We start from the raw sequence: 17,584 nt of genomic DNA, 5'->3' as shown, positions 1-17,584 counted from the left end.
CTGGCAGCCTCTTACTCTAGCAATGCCTCCATATTTCTATTAAAAAAATGAAACTGCATGTCATGATGCTGCCGCTGCCACATATCGTTGTGCCATGCTACTTTTTATCCACCAACAGCAATTCCAACCTCATCTGATCAGAGCATCTTTTCTTCCAGATGTTTTGCTCCACATGGTTTGGGGAAAACGTTATTTGGTAAATTACAACAAAAAAATCCGGTAACACTTTATTTGAAGGGGTGGGGCATAAGACTGACATTACACTGTCATAAACATGACATAACAGTCATGAACATGATAAAGACAGGAGGCTCTGAACAAAGTAAAACTCCATTTCTATTGAGACATTCTGAAGCATAATATATAATATTTTAATATATTTTTACAATGATAAAATCTGACTCGCCATCATTCTGTAGAAACACCCGCAGCGCTGTGAACGGATTAAATAAAAGCAACACTTCTGCTGCAACATCTCTAAGCAGATTAAGGTACCATGTAGCCTTTATGCAGTCCAATGAAGAGCTTATGACGTATTAAAACTACAGCTGGGTAATTAACGGGGCCTGGTAAATGACCTGATCATCCTCCCTGTGTGTAGAGCTAGTAGAAAGACATAAAAAGACAAACAAATCCATTAATGAGATTTACATAGCATTATTCTTGTCGCTGGGACGATAATAGTCAAAGGGCAGCATTATATCAGATACGGAGCTCAGCGAGTAATGAGTTGTCCTAAACAGAAGATCAGATGGAGGAGATTATATTATGCATGCCAAATCCTTCAAAGGAATCATTATTTCAGCATTTCTTTCTATTACAAATTGATTCAGAAGGAGAGTCAGAGAGAAAAAAGAAAGAAAGAAAAAGGAGGACTGCACTCTGTGCTCCTCAAAAGACTATTGGCTTTCAGGGGTCTAAAGGGCAGAAAAATTAAATCCTCCTTGACATTACCTTGGCAAGGGTCAGAGGAAATTGTCCGTCACTGGTGGCGTGGCTTTGGAAGAGGACTCAGTGGGGCAAAGCACTCAACGATTCACCGCATGCTGCAGGTCCAGGAAGCCCTTTGCTGGAGCCGGGTGGGAATATTTTTCTACCCGTTTTACTGTTTGGTTTCAGATGCAAGGAAAACGTGCAGGAGCTTTTTTTTAAAAAAAATAGATAGGGGCAAAAATAGATTTTTAAACCCTTGCCACAAAGGTTGGTTTTAGTAGATTGAAGGCCATTTGCACAGATACTTAAAGCCTCTGTGTAACGTATGTCAAGCAGTTGGATTGGTTTCAACTCGCCCTTCCTCGCTGGTTCTATTTCTAGCTTCACTGGCTGATCATATAATGGCCTAAATGCAGCACTTTGGACATGGGTGAAAATGTACAGATATTTAAGGATCAGACAGGTGGGTAAAAGTTTTGCTCGAGCATGTAAAAATTTTAACGTTAAATATGAAATGCTTATGTATTGGTTAGAGATGTTTAGTGTTGGAGTACAATGTACATTTAGCTCATGAGATGCTTTTTTTTTTGTAAAATTGAGAATCCCTGATTTTTTCACTTTATTTTTCACAAATAAAGTGAAAAGTTGACAAGTTAGAAATTATTTTAAATAATCAGTGTGTGATTATTCAGTCCAAGTTTGATTTATGAATACGTTTCTGTTTTCATGTTTGTCTCAAACTAAGGTCATTCCTTTAAAAAAAAAAATCAAATCTATGAAACAGTCCTTTAATTTAGCCCTATGCCAACTTCACTGTGTACAATATTTTGTTACTGTCTCCTGTTTGAGACACCATCATGATTATGTTTGTGGCAAAGCTTCTTCAGGGTGCTTATGTAAATAAGAGTTGTAATCTAGAACTAGGAGCAGTCCGTACATGATCTCTGTCAACACATTAGGTCAACTGCCTACCTGCTTTATTACTTACATACAGCAGATATGTCCAATATTTGACTTGATATATACTGTATTGGGTAAACACAGCAACCAGATAGAGAAATATACACCAGGTTTTATTATTGCAAAATCTTGTGCCATGTAACCTTATTACATCCCTCGTCTTGGTTCACATCTGTTTGTTGTTTTCTGTCAAATGTTCAAGCTAACGAGGCAAAATGGAAATCTAACCGATGCAGTAAACTTTTCTCAAATTAGTGTTTAAGTCAGATTTATCACACAGTAATGTGGCAACGGAAACAGGAATCCCCTCATCGGTGCTCAAAAAAAACAACCATATTTCATTTTGTTAAAAAGGAAATGTGTGATTTTATGACAAGCGATTGGTGCTTAAAAATCTGACCTGCCCAATACAGACACACCACTTGGTAACTAACTAGAAATTGTTTTCTGAAAATGAACAAGTGTTAAAGTTAAGCTGAAAACGCAGATGAAAACAAGCAGCAAAAAACACAACTGGAGTCCTTAACTGTTCAGAAAGTCAACAATCTGAGGAATATATATATTATATATCATATATATATATATATATATATATATATATGTGTGTTGTAGCTAATCCCTCAAGGAAAACCACTTTTTTCCCTTCATTTCAGTCTTTTTAGTTTAGATTTTACAAGAATATATTGTTTGCAATATTACAGCAGATTACATTATCTCGATTTCATGTCACATTTTAGGGACATTCTAAAAAGCCACATTATCACACTTCGACTCAGCTATCAGAAGACTATATCATTACATAGAATCTAAAGGCTAAATGTTCTGCCCATTTTATCTTTTCCACCACCGCTTTAAATTCAATGTTTTCCTTTTTCCCCTCATGACAGCAGCTGATGAAAATGACAGCATCAATACTCACAAGAGCCAAATTCCTCAGAGTTGTTGCTGGTGACGTTAAAATTTACACTTTCATCCCCTGCATCTGTGAAAGAATACTCCATAAACAGGACTTTCTATGCGTACGTACGTGTGGTCAGGCGGTATATTTAGCCAGCCTTGAGCTGTCATCTCCAAAAGATAAGAACGTGGGCGGACTGAATAGGTTAGTGTTTTTCCTGTGCATGGTGCCTGTGTGACATGCTCATTAATACATGTTCCACTATCACAAGGACAAAGGAAGCCAAGTAAGGGCGAGGATGACACTGCAATGACTCCGAGCAGATTTTCCTCACCGCCTCACTACTGTTCTTTTTTTTTTTTTGTTACCCCTCCCTCTCATTCACTAATGCTCATGATCTTTTTTTAGATTTGGGTTTTTCTTGCAGTCGTATTTATGGCAGGGTGGAATGGTTCATAAAAAAATACTCCAAGCAGTTCAGTAAGCTTTTGCACCAGCGGAGAGCAGAAGGATGCATTCAGGTTAAGAATGGTGACAGGAAAATACAAAGACGAAAAGATAAATAAATTTTAAAAAGTGGTGGATCTCAATTTTGTATGTACATGTCATATTTGTACTATAGTATAAAGTTTAAATACCTTGTTGTCATGGTGACCCATATGCCATTATACTGCTGTCCTCGCTTCATTAAATGTTACCATGTGCAAGCAGCAAAAAAAAAATCCAATATGTTATCTCATCTACAGAGTGGACAGGGGTTACTAATAGGAAGGAACTTTTTTTTTTACTCCCCTGCTTTTTTTTTGTTTTTTACACAAACTCAATGAAGAGGTGCAAATGGTGACCGCCATACTTAAACTATTATCCTGATATTTAATTAAAACATATTTATAAGCTTCAAAGTCTGGTCTTGACATGATCATTCACGGTTTATCTCCATGTTTGGATTATGTTACCCATTTAACCAAGACAGAACTCGACCATATCTATTCAGTGGAGGATGCACCTGAAGAAGACGAGAAAGAGACGCCATGTAAAACCCAATTTAGTCACTCTGCGCTGATTGCCTTGATATTTCTGAATCCAATTAAGAAATTTAATCTCCACTTTTCAAGCCCAATGTGATTCCAATTTTAATATATTCGTTTGTAATCTGGGGGTCATCTGGTTAAGGCATGCCAGACTTATTTTAAGAACTGAAAAGATGGATCTTTGAAGCCATAATTGTAAATTGTGTTGCCTAAAAGAACACGTTTTTATTTCTTTTGACAGGTAATTAGTGAGGACTTGATTTGATCAGTTTTCTTGTTTTATGCTGTGTTTTATGTTATGAGTCATTTGTTCTTGCAGACATAATTTGTCTCATTTTGTTTCCTTTTGTGATTTTAGCTTCTGTGAAGCAGTTTAAGGTTTATAGTTTTTTAGTATTTTTTAATTCTTAATTTTTTTCACAATTTTTAAAGATGCAGTACCTCAGAAAAGCACCCTGAAACTTTTTTATGTTTTTCTACAATTACAGACATCAACTCTGGTGTTTTATGTGATAGACTTACATAAAGTAGTGCATAATTGTGAAGATGGAAGGAACGTAGCACTTTTAATAACCACCTTGTTTTGCTATTACAGCTCTATAAAATAACATTTTTTACCCATCCAACTTCGAAAATTTGTTTAAGCTCATTCACATCGGGTTCAGAGTCTGCAAAAGACTCTAAAAGTTGTCGGATCAAAACATCAAGGTTTCTACAGTAACTGTGGCATATTTAAAAAATAAAAGTCACTCTATACTTTATGGCACTGCCATTGCTGTCACAGTGATGAGCCTACCACCGAACTGCTTCAGCCTTTTTTAAATTATTAAATTTTCAATTCTACCATGTGATGGCTGCAGTTACAGCCACACAAATGTGGTAATATTCACTCTCACCACAAGCAATAAGTTCATCTCACTTATATTTGGATTTCTTTAAGTTTAGGATTTAATTTACAGAATAACTGGTTTTGTTTAGAAAGCAACACATCACATTGTATTCTAGAATAAGTGCGCACATTTTAGTTTATATTGTTGTGTTTTGCTTGATTTAATCTTTGTTTTGTTTCTGAGTTTAAGTGCTGGCTGCCCAATCCTTAGGAGAGCAGAGAGGTGGAGAAGGGGTGGAGCAAGCCAGCTGAGACTGCAAATTGGTTCACACCATTACTCATCATCCAGAGGGGGGGAATGGGATTTGCTATGTTAGTTTCAGTTAGGTTTCTGTGTATTTTCCCCTTTGTGTTTTGTATGTGGCCTGATCAGCCAGTATTTAAGTCCCCTTTTGTCTCTGTTTGGGAGGGTCTGTTCTTTGAGTTAGTCTGAGTTGATGTCTGTTACTTTGACCTCTTTTATGGGCCCAAATTTTGTCATTTTTTCTATTATTTACCCAAGTTTTGTTTTGGGTTAAATAAAAAACAACTATTTTGACTTTAAACCGGTGCCTGGCTGTTCCTTAACTGCTCGGTCCATCACATACGAGAATAGCTGACATTTTAAAAAGGGTAAATGGTGGATTATCTACTACTGATGAATGATACTAATGGTATGTTGACAAAAACAGAATGAAAAAGGGAACTGAATTGAAGATCATAGCCATGAAGCGAAACATTTCTGTAGCCATGAAACGTGAATTTTGTAAACCCTTCCTAATTCATCTCTTTTACTTCTCTCTCTTTGCTCCTCCTATCCTTAATCCAATTTCCTCTCTTTCATTTCACATTCTGTATCTTCTACTTCTGCACATCTCATCCTCATTCCCCTCTACTCTGCAAACCCTCCCTCCCCGGCGTCCTCATGTCCATCCTCTCCTTCTTCCTTCCTCCTTCATTCTGTAGCAAGATCCTGACTGCTGCTCACAGTGGGATGGCAGCGAACAAAAGAGCAAAGCAAAAAGGTTAACTTATCCCCGTTGTCACTCAACACTCTCCAGCCCGTCTTGCCTCTGGTGCAAGAATTTGAGGCCACCCATCGATCCTCACATCATCGACTGCACATTATTCCCCACGCTCTCTGGAAACCGAAGCCGACCCTCAAGCACACACACCCAGACACACACTTTTTACACCTCCCTCTGCCCCCCCCCGTTCCCCAAAACACTTGCTTCTGTGAATATTTGATTTTCAGGGGCAGAGCTGTAAACAATAATTAAGCATGTTAAATGATATCCAATCAAGGCTGACAAAAGGATGTTCAATCACCAGATGGAAATGCAGTCGTTTAAAAAAATAAAAAGCAAACGGCAATGATAAAAAGTGTTATCAAGAACTTCTGGAGATTTTGAACCCTAAAAATGTCAAAAGAAACCCTCGCTAGGATAATAAGCATGAGCTATATGTATTCTTCAGCATGTGCAAACTCCCTCGTTCACCACTGCTGAGTTAATTAATTTAAAGAACTAATGGCAAATAATTTGTTGCCCACTAAGTTTAATTGCCATGTGTCCACTAGTTAGATAAGCTAAGCAATGCATGTTTATGGTCGGTTTATTTCTGCAGTATGTTTGAATGTCTTCTCGAGACTCTGGCTAAAAATATTTTAGGGCTAGAAAATCCTAAAATCCAAAACAAACATATCACAGTTTGTCTTTATTTTGTTTTTCAAGTGAGTTGTCTTAGCTTGTCTTTGCTAGCACAGGCAGTAGCTGGGCTATTAATGGGATTGTGGGTGTAGTTGTTGAGCACAAAGTATTTTAGACAACACAAATCACAATTTTGCCCGTCTTGTTTTACTTATGTTCTCTTTTGAACTCAACCCATCTATCGATTTCTGCATTTTACTTTATTAGTAAAATGAATAAATATGCTCCCTCTCCAAATTAACTTTCCGCAAATTTACCTCCAGTAATTAGCTGCGGCAGAAACGTACTTTTTTCCTCACTGTCTGAGTGTGAGAATATTGATGTGAGAGCTGCCGACAGATTTACATACGGTGATGTGGAATACAACTTTTGACAACTCCATTGCTGTACTAAGTCCTCGTGACTAAAACAGGGACTGATTATGTGTAGAAAAGCAAGTCTCTCATTCTATGGCACATTAATATAAGTTATTCTTGTTGGCTGGGACACACCAAAGCAGTAATGATTTGCCACTGTGGTAAATTTCAGGCAGACTAGAGGACTATAAGGGTTTTAAATCACCAGATTAGATGCCAATTCATTGGATCTCAAAGCTACTGATCTAAGACAATATTCCTACAAACTCCCTCATCCTTACTGGACAAATCTGCCCATAGATTCTCACATTATGTCGTCACATATGAGCTGGAGGATTCCCTTTCGCCGCCATTTTCCTTTGACAACCATGTGCTGCATAGAGCTTAGACTTAATTACAATGTTTTCACTCTTTGGTGCCTTTTGCTCAGGCTCACTTTTTTTTTTTTTATTCACAAATTTTTAAATAAATATTTCTCAAATCCAGACCTGGAAACAGACGCAACAAATTATGTACGCCGTTAAAACAAATCAAGTGAACGTCTACTAAGCTCTCCAAAGAGCATGTGAATAAGAACACCAGATATCACTGGCGGGGGTTAACGCCAGAGCTAAATGACAGTGTGATAATTATAGCAGAGGCCGAGACATATTATCAGTTTTTGTGCCTGTCAGGAGTACTGTGAATAGCAATGAGTCATCAAGGCCTTTGTGCAACATGGGACAAAAGTACAGACTCTGTGAGGAAGAGTAGGGGACATAAACAGCGTTTGAAGGTCCCCAGGAATCTATTAAAGTCTTAATGATTCATTTTAGTGGAAGATTTTTTAATTACTTTTTTTGAAGTCAACAGGACCATTGTTTAATGTTTGAGAAGGACGACCTTGGCAGAACCTGATGAAATAACTGATAGGGTTTTTTGTGTGTGTGTGTGTGTGTGTGTGTGTGTGTGTGTGTGTGTGTGTGTGTGTGTGTGTGTGTGTGTGTGTGTGTGTGTGCGTGTGTGTGTGTACACCATCAAACAGCATGTGTAAGCCAGATGAGACAGATAAAATATCTCCAGCAAAAAAAAAAAAAATGAAGGAAAAAAATAGAAAATCAACGTAATTGTGGAAGTGAACAAGTCAGTAACACTCATTATTCAAAGAAGCACAGCAAGCCAGCAATACTTGCCTCTTATGTTCAGTGTCATGGTGCTGAAGCAACATTTGATCATCTTCAAATGTTTTTTTTTAGTTCCTCATCTTATCTCCATGCTGCTGTGCTCCAACTCAATGGTTCCACCTAGCTTTTCAACCCCAGAAGACACCTTGCTTTGGCAACACTGCATGCAAATATTCCCCTAACACTTCCAGACCTTTGGGTCATCATCTTTCGACTCCCCGCTGCCCCCTTAATTTGTTTTCTGATGCGTAATGCAATACAATTTGACACTTTTAGCAAGAGACAAAACAGACTTGATGCAGGATTCCCACAAGGCTTATTTAGACAGAGACCTCTTAAGATGCCACCAGGCCATCAGAAAAGTCACCAAGACCAATTAGGAACATTGCTGCTGGGGAATTGGGATGGCGTCTTACCTTCCTGCACAGCCTGGAATGGGTTGTTAGGCTCGATAAGTTTCACAGAGTGAGTGATTTTCTCACTCTGCAGGATGTCATCATTTAAACTCAGGTCTGAGATGGCGAGTTGGAAAATCTCATCGTCTTTGACAGCATTTTCCTCGAATATGGCACCTGTTGGCAGGAAACGAGGAGTCACGTAAGAAATGTACTAAGGAGGAACGACATGTTGGAGCTCGGACAGTGCGAGAAGTAGACTTACACTTCTCACACGTAGCATTATGACCACTGAGAATGAATGAACACCGATTGTCTCTTCAGCATTGCACCTACTAGTGAGTAACAGGTCAGGCACCAAGTAAACAACGCTTCTTCGAAGTTGACAACTTTAAACCAAGAAAAATGGGAATACAACTTGCTTAAAACATCTTGATCAACTCTTGTAGGGCATTCTGTCTGCTAGGCGAGGTATAATAAACGAACAGTGGTGAACCGGCAACAGAGTCGGGGCTAAGGCTCATTGAGGTACTTGGTGTCTGAACAAATGAACCAACATAGCTCAAACTGCTGCAGAAGTTCACACTGCTTCTGATATAAAGGTTTCAGAAAACCGAGTGCAGCACCGTTGTTGCATATGGGGGCCGCAGACAGGTCAGGGTGTCTTGACTACAACGCGCTGCTGCTCATCTGGGCACCAGACACCACAGCACACCTTCAATGGTGTAGCCTAAAGGCATCCATGTCAGGTCAGGGCTACAGAATGTAATCCCAGATCATTCAAAGACCTGTTGATACCATTCATCAGAGTAATACGACTACATTTAATCTCCAGCACCATCTAGTTTGAGCTTAGTCTGCTACGGGTGAAGATTGCAACATTTGATGTGCTGAGTCTATTATCCACAGCAGCAAATATTCATCAGATCTAATGCATACGACCTACTGAGCATTATAGGTTTGCATGCAGGAGGCACACTGCTTCTAAACCGCCTCTGCTCCTCCTCTGTTAATCAAAATGGCATCGGCCGGCGATTGAAAAAGTGCACACACATATCGCTGTGAGGGGGAATTCAGGAAATATAATTGAGGTACCCTATAACGCTATGCGAAGCATCAGCCAACATCGTCTGGATGGTGTTACCGCTGCTGTATTAAGCCAGTGACTGAGCACCTGCTGCTTGCCAGACTGTTGCAGTAAACTGTGAGCAGCAGCAGCGACAGAACGGAAATCTGAACAAAGTGACATTGACATTTTTATCAGGGATTACAGGGCCGGTAGCTGTGATCTGATCAGGACAAGGTGGGGGGGGGAATGCAAATATTTAATGCAAATTATTTGTTTGGATAAAAAAAATAAAGCCTAATACCATGTTTGAAGAGAATCTGTTTGAACATCCTCTGATAAAGGATGCCTCCATCTCTGCATACCCCTGGTTTGAAGTTGAAGTACAAAGAGGCTCTATGCCCTTTTGCATCTCTAAAACTCCGCTGACGTCCCCCACCTCTTTCCCTGCCTCCCTCCCTCTCGTTCTCTCTCTCTCTCTGTTATTTGACATTGCAGTCACGTTTGGGTGAAAGTTGAAGCTTGTCGGCTGCACAAGATGTAGCCGAAAAAAGAAAAAAAAAAAATCAGAAGAGGAAGAACCCGAGTATGTTGGCTTATGGATGTCAAGCTCTTCAAAGCTTTAATTAAAACGCGACTCACTGTAATCCGTGTTTTGAATGCAGACAGAGCGCAATTTATGGGGCAGAATGTGCTTATTATGGCTTTTGATCTGAAGCCAGGGTTAATGCAGAGATGATACCTGCAGAAAAGCAAGAGCTCACTCAATACCTTATAGTGGGCAGAAAGAATATAGCAATGACTAAATGTATGGCATTGAGAGGAGGGAGGGACAAAACTTTTTACCTGGTTTGATAGTGTTAAAGACAGGAGGCAATCTGGTTAGACTGTTTATAACGCCGTCTGACTGCAATCTCATGTGTTGGCTGAGCTTTTTTATTCCCTTTAGAACTGCCTCTAAGAGCATCACGTTTCCTCGGACGCTTACCGATATGAATGATTGAGTCCGCATTGGCTGGATTGCAGTGCAATATCCAAAAGGAAAAGCAGATCAGCAGCAACTCCATCTCGGTATTTGAGCGAGGCGTCTCATCCAAGCTTTTAACTCGACTGTCCTGCACTGTCCAAAACGGTGCAACCCCCCCCCCACCCCCTCCCCGGAGAAGAAAAATGCAATCAGTTGATACCAAAAACCCCCACGGCGGTCCTTTTCCTTTCAGAACAGACAGGTGTGAAATCTTAAAAAAAAAAAAAAAAGAAAAAAGAAGAACAAAAATAAAGAAAAAATGCTTTCCTTCCAAGTTTTTTTTTTCCTCCTTTCTCTCTAAGCCAACACAATCAGGTCAACCGCATGAAGGTGGGCATAAAGGACGAGGAGGAACCGACAGGGACCCGACATAGGACTGAGGAGACAGGTACAGCCCGGCGAGGGAGAGACCCGGCGCACCTCTCTCTCACTCCCGCTTCTCTCTCCCGGCGCTCCGGCGTCTAAAGCATGGCAAGCAGCTGAAAAAAAAAAAGAGAAAAAAACACGGAGGAGGGACACCCCTCTAACTACACACGGATAGAGGTTCACATACACACACACACACACACACACACACACACACACACACCAAGGAGAGAGGGGAGATAGAGAAGAAGAAGGGAAAAAAACACGCTCTTCAATTCTGTCTCAATCACGTGATTGCGGAGACTTCACGACTCTGCCGCCGTCCTGACGAGCCGGGGAGAAATGATTTGGACTCGCCGGAGAAAGACGCGCAAGGAGCCGATAGTAATAATAATAATAATAATAATAATAATAATAATAAAAAAGCCGGAGGTTGTAACAGGCAGAAGGCGAGAAAAAGAACCAAAACAGACGAGAATTTCTCACTGGAGAGACCAAACCCGACACAGATGTTGCAAAAGAGGTGAAAAGTGGAAGAAACAGTCCACTTTTGAGAGAGACGTGTGCGCTTTTTTCCCCCCTCGGCTGAGACGTGAGGGATCGAAGCGGAACGGCGGAGCGCAGCTGGTGTGTCATGGGGAGAGGGGGGGAAAAAGAAACTGATTTCTTTGCCGCGATCTGTCCTCGGCGGTGGCTGACGGATGAGAAACGACGGAGTGTACCCGGGAGCAGGCGGCCGGAGTTACCGGAGTATCACTAAGCAAAAGGGAACACAACTATGTCCGCAAAATGGATTCCTTAAAATTCACGCCACACTTTGTCTTTAATCGTGGGATCGCTTTGTTTGTGCGTTACTTTTGCTTGTAAATCCGCATCTGGGCACCACTTATCCCCAAATACACCTCTGCGTGTACAAACCGGCTAAGAAGAAGGAGAAGTCGGACTTTCTCGATGGGCATAATCTTACAATTAAAGGATATTTCTCGTGGATGTCATAAAAAAACGGAAATATCTCTTAATTGTTTGGTTAAGTCGGTCGTGGGCACAGAGCAGAAACTTTCAGCACCACCAGCGAGCTGGACAGCGCCTTCAATTCTCAACAGTGAAAAAAAAATAGAGCCCACAGATGCAGCTATGGAAGTCCAACTGTGCCACTAAGCAAAGGAATAATTATTTTTACATGTCAATTATGAAATAAAATTGACAATAAATATGCTTGATAAATACGTATATACATGCATCTGTATTTATTTTAATGTGTTAATAATTTGCTAAATATATTAAAAATGACATTTTTAATAATACTTTTTTCAGTATTTCTTTCATTTAATAAAGGTTATTGTGCTCTGGAGTATATGGTGGACAACGCTTCCCTGTTCTCAGCCAACATTAGAAATATTGGCAGGAAATGGGTTGATCAATGTCTCCCATATGGGACCTACCATTATCTAATAGCCCTGTGTTAACGGTCTGTATGGGTTTGATCCAGAAAAGCTCTGAAAATAAAGTGGGACTCATACCAAAAAGCTTAACATGTTACACAAACTGAACCAATTTTTCCAATATCCATTTTGGGCACATTAGATTGTGTTTCCATTTTACTACCAACATGTGTAGCGTGTTTGTCAACCTAAATGATCCTATACAGGAAGTCCATTGTGAGCCAAGGTCACATCCTTTGTTAGTATCTTGGTTACCAGCTCAGGCCTTGTATCCAATTGGGCTAAATGGATACTAAGTAGTCCTATTTACACGTGTTGTCTGGGGTCCAATCGATTGGTCTGGAGTGGACTTGTTGTTCAGTTTAACCATTAGACGTCACGATCTATTGGACAGGCCGCAGTCTAAGCTCCTCTATCAAGTGCCAAAACTGCCAGGCTGTTGTAAATAATATTTTAAAAATCTTGAAACAATTATCTATAAATGCTTATAATTGAAATAGAACTGGCAATAAATGGATTTAATTCAAATGTATCCATAAATGATTTCACTCCTTAAATGTCATGATGTCCTCATAGATCCCATGATTTGTACTTTCAGGGTGACATATTAGGGGAATACATACATTGTCAAGTGTGATTTTCGTTTTTTCATTTTTCAGTTATGCTGCTATTAATGTTATTTCAAAGTTCATGTGCCAAAGTACAGCCTCGAATAATTAAACTGTCAAGGTGGCCCATCAAATAAACCTCAACATCTGATTAGTTAATCGGCACCAAAAGTGCACTTCAAAACAATTATGCTGAGATGAACCGTCTTAGGCTCATCCAGTGGCTTTACAATTCTAAAAATAAACCCATTGTGTACGCATGTCAATGGAATAAAAAAGGGAATAGAATGAACAGAACACATGAATGCTTCTTGTGAATGAGATATACGACTTCTTTTACTTTCTACTGTTATTTGTAACTTTTAAATAAGTGACTCAGTAATTTGCTTCTAACTTGAAGTGGTTTACAATTCACTTTCTCCCTCTGTGGCATTTTTTCATCTTCACAAGTATATACCTCGTCCCTGAAACATTTGTTCTCTTAGAGATGATTTTAAGCCATAACAGAGAGAATAATACATTATATAAAATGAATGTTTCTTCAATTATAAACCAGCTACATCCAAATAGCTTATATATATTTCTAAAGACCAAGCACTGCCCCTAGTGGCTGTTTTAAATGATGCATTTGCAAACAAAAAAAAACTAAAAATAAAAAATTGTTTCACCATTTCCACTGTCAAACAGTACAAAATACATTTTGTGATAAAATAAGCTCACAATGATGGCCAATTATCTTAAACAGCTAAAAAAGGAGACGCATTTATGTCAATATTTAATTCATCCCAGCCGTACGTCGGCTTGGGTAAAATACAATTAAAGTGTTTTGATCTCTTATCATTTCCTTAACACAGATTTAACCTTGAGGTTTAGCTTTTCAGCGGCGTCCAAAACAGCATAAAAAATTCAAAACATCTCAAAGGAGGATATAAAAATCCTTTAATTTCACTCATGTATGAAGCAACATGAGGAAAACATTTCTTCAGTGAATTATTCATATTTAGAAAGTGGCCTAACTTCACACGGGCCCCAAAAATAATCCTTATTCCTTGAAGTTTTTGTTCCCAATGTAAATTTGCCCTTTTCCCTTCATCTTGCTATATTGAGAAGACGTGCATATAGACAGCTATAAAGTCTTGTTTTTGTATTAAATCTCAATTGAGTGTCTTTTTATAACTTTTGCTTTGTCTACATAAGGAATACCTAAGAAGTTTGATATGTTTTATTAAAAGTACTATGATAAACAATTTTCTAAATATGGCAGTAAAACCAAAAGTGATTAATATAACTTTGCTTCCGGTTCATAGCTTCCACTTGGTGAGGATGCTTTAAGTCAAATCTCTATCTATCACAGTAACCATTACCATATGCATCAGGTATGTTAAAATTAATGTAGGCTCTCTATTATTTATAATCTGCATATAGACAGATATTTAAATGAATAGCGCAGCATGTTTTATGTCTTGTGGAGGGGAGCTTCATGCATTAATAAGTAGGGGTGTATACCAAATGACAGCAAGAATATATTTTTGTGGATTCCAGTAAAATATTCTAGATTTTGGGGGGTTTGTTATGCAGTTCATTCCAACCAGTGCAGCTCCCAGTATCCATGCTTTAATGATCATCATCTTTCTGTGTGCAATTCCACATGCATGGATCAGTATACCGTAGTCTCGTGTGCCTAGACAGAGATACGGAGACTGCAGCAGTTTGGTCATGACAGCAAAGATGGGAGAATTTTACAAAGACTAGTCATATATGTTTATAGCTATGAGCAATGAAGAGGAAAAGGGAGACAGGGACAGCAGATATAGATTAAGTCAGACTGTCCCATCTGGTGCTTGAAAGCCAGAGGGAAAAAAAATAAAGTGTTACTAACCATTAAAGAAGACAGTTTTAATGCTAGACTCATTTGTAGAATCTGTATTCCCTTACAACTCTTCCATGAGTAGTAACATGAGTGCTCACAATTTAGTCTCATGCCACAATCACAGTGCTGTAAAAAAGCATTTTCTTAAAAAACAAAAAGAAAATTGGTTTTGTCATATTTAACATTTTCAGATGATCAATTTTTAATATAAGAGAGAACAATCTTTGTAAATACACAATGTAGTTTTCAAAGGATGATTTAATTTTTTAAGGGAAAAAGGTCCAAACATACCTGGTCCCATTTGAAAATGCATTTTCCTCCCAAATGTTATAGGTGACCAACTCGACAGGCATCAACCAGTAGCAAGAAGTCTTACTATTAAGAACTCTATTACGGTAGAGATCTTTTGACCCAATCTTCACAGAGTCAAGATTGTGTCAAGGATCTTCACACGATCTTTTCACCATGACTGGCTTTTTGGGGTTCACACCGCAGGAACTCAGTTTGGCCAAGTCAAGATTACTTCAGAACATTAAGTCTTTTTTTATTTATTTTTGAGCTGTTGAGGTTCTGCTTAACGAGCTCCTTCACACCACACATCGGATAGAAAGTCAAACTTAGCAACTTCTTACGGTCTATTGAGTTTTTATATCACACAGTTAGAATGTAGTTATGAATGCATAATTACATTCAAATTCAGGCGATTATATTGTTTAAAATGCTGCCTTTATGACCATTTTCTTGGTCGGGGTTTGAATGACGTTCAAAACTAGCATTGTCTTCCTCTGGCTAATTTAAAGACAGAAGGCTAATCTTAACTGAACATGTTCTCTCATGTGAACTAAAGTCATTAGCACAGCCTTCTGATGTGAATGAATAATATTTTAGCATCTTGGAATTTCTTTGTCATGCTTTGAAAAAGTATCACTGCTGTCTTAATCTCAAAATGACAGTCTGAAAAGAATGATGAGGTTCCTGTTGAGATGTTTTTTCCCCCCCAACAAAATGGTTCATAATTTTTGATCTAATGGCTGGTTCAAACTGATCAACATCAGTCACAATAGCATAAGCCCAGCATTTAAGCTTAAGAAATGACCTTGTTTTTTTTTTTGTCTGTGCAGCAGTTCTGTTTCTCTTAAAGGACATGAAATCATGATGAGATATGTACCATGGAGAAAAAAAAGCCACAGCAAAATGCCTTAATTAGCCTGGATCTTTGGTCTAATAAAAGAACTGGACAGAGCCTGCAGCTCACAATCAAATGTACTGATATAGTCAACATAATTAGACCATTTGCTGCAGCAGTAGGCATACATGGATTCTATAATAACTGTGGTGTTAGCAGGAAGAACTACCCTGAGACCAGGGAACGTGCTCTGCAGTTGCAACAGATGTAGGTTAATTTATAGCTTAATTAAAGCTTGCGCTTGCATCACACCATCACAATCTGTCGTTTGAAGTGAGTAAAGGGTGTATGCATACCTTGGCAACCCTGGATGTTGTTTTTATATGAATTCCCCCAAACCAATTTAGAGAAGGGTTAAACCTGAGACAAGTTGAGAATCCATTCCAGTCAAGCAGAGATGTGCAGGGAATAGCAATACCTGTCTGCACCTGAAGAGGTGAAGTAAGGCTTGCACTTCCAAACACACAGCCTGAGGTAACATTATAGATTAATCATGTTATGGAAAAAATATGGACAACCTCCATCAAACTCAGCATTTCAATGAGGGAAATGTGGACTATCTGTAACATTGTATATTTGAGCCTTCCAGGTTGCAAAAGCTGAGTGAAATGCATATTGGGTCATATATAAATGCTTGTATGGCAAAAGCATATACACCTTTGGACAGGGACTGCGAAGACGGCAGGAAATGAAATCGGATTTGTGTCATGAAGTTGGAAAGTCTGACAGCTGCCAAAGCCGAGGTTTTTGTGAGTTTTCCCAACTCATTAAATATCTCAGGATTTCATCAAAGGCATCACGGCGGTCTATCAACACGGAGTTACGGCTTATTATAATATGGTGCCAACTGATGTGGGAGATCCAAGCAAGGTCAAGGCTTGTTTGTCAGCAATACCATCACACCTGCATGCAAGGAAGGTTTAAATCACAAAATTAAACTAAAAACAAGCGTATTCTGTATGAGATGCAGTATGTTGCAAAGTATTTACACCCTACATTTTCAAGATTTGTTATATTACAACCACAAACTGGTATTTTATTTGTTTGTTTTTTTCTAATATAACCAATACAAATTAGCATATAACTGGTTTTAAAACTACACACTGTTTTAATGTTCTTAAAAATAAAAATAAAATCTTTCCTAAGCCACCTGTGGCATAGGAATGGATTGTCAACACATATAGTGACCAACATTTGCGCCTTCCTTTTTATTCAGGCTCATTGGATTGGATGAACAGCAACTTTTCCACTTTTACCACTGATTCTTTAGGTCTTAATTTTGACAACTGTGATGTGTTCATGGTTGGGTGCAGGGATTATTTCACTTTTTTTTGTTTTTCTTTTTTTTTTTTTTTACAAAAAGAACAAAAAAACCTGTGGTTTGAGAGTTGGAGAAAAAAATTGCTGCTCATTATATGCCAGTTTTATTTTTGTGAACCAAGCTTTTCTTCAGTTAGGAAAAGTAAATAAATAAAAAAAACATCTTCAGCTGTTGTGTTCTGTTTTCTTTTTCTCCATTCCCTCACCACAACCCAGAGTATTAAAACAGTGAATGATTGAGACAGAACTGTGGTAGCTATCATGAGAAATAAAAGAACATGTAGATGTAGTAAGGGCTTTCTGCTTTCCACAAGTCAATACTGTTTCTTGTCTAGAAATGGAAGGTAAACAAAACCTCTGTTCTAAGCGTCGTACCTACATAAAAC

At 38.7% G+C, this 17,584-nt stretch overlaps 1 protein-coding gene across 3 annotated transcripts in view; it reads right to left on the bottom strand.

The window, feature by feature from the left end:
* The window catches only part of grid1a (glutamate receptor, ionotropic, delta 1a), a 336,282-nt gene that overhangs the window by 243,319 nt on the left and 75,379 nt on the right, over positions 1 to 17,584 (bottom strand). For 2 of the 3 annotated variants that reach the window (XM_028007823.1, XM_028007822.1), the window contains exon 3: positions 8,335 to 8,490. In XM_028007823.1, the coding sequence (XP_027863624.1) occupies positions 8,335 to 8,490 (156 nt within the window). Of the gene's footprint in view, positions 1 to 8,334; positions 8,491 to 10,367; positions 12,015 to 17,584 lie in introns of those variants that run through there. The other variant, XM_028007824.1, reaches the window with a different exon arrangement.

Source organism: Xiphophorus couchianus, chromosome 22, assembly GCF_001444195.1.
Source record: "Xiphophorus couchianus chromosome 22, X_couchianus-1.0, whole genome shotgun sequence".
Lineage (NCBI taxonomy): Eukaryota > Metazoa > Chordata > Actinopteri > Cyprinodontiformes > Poeciliidae > Xiphophorus > Xiphophorus couchianus.
Note: the sequence above shows the minus strand (reverse complement) of the source record. Positions and strands in the feature narration are given on the sequence as shown.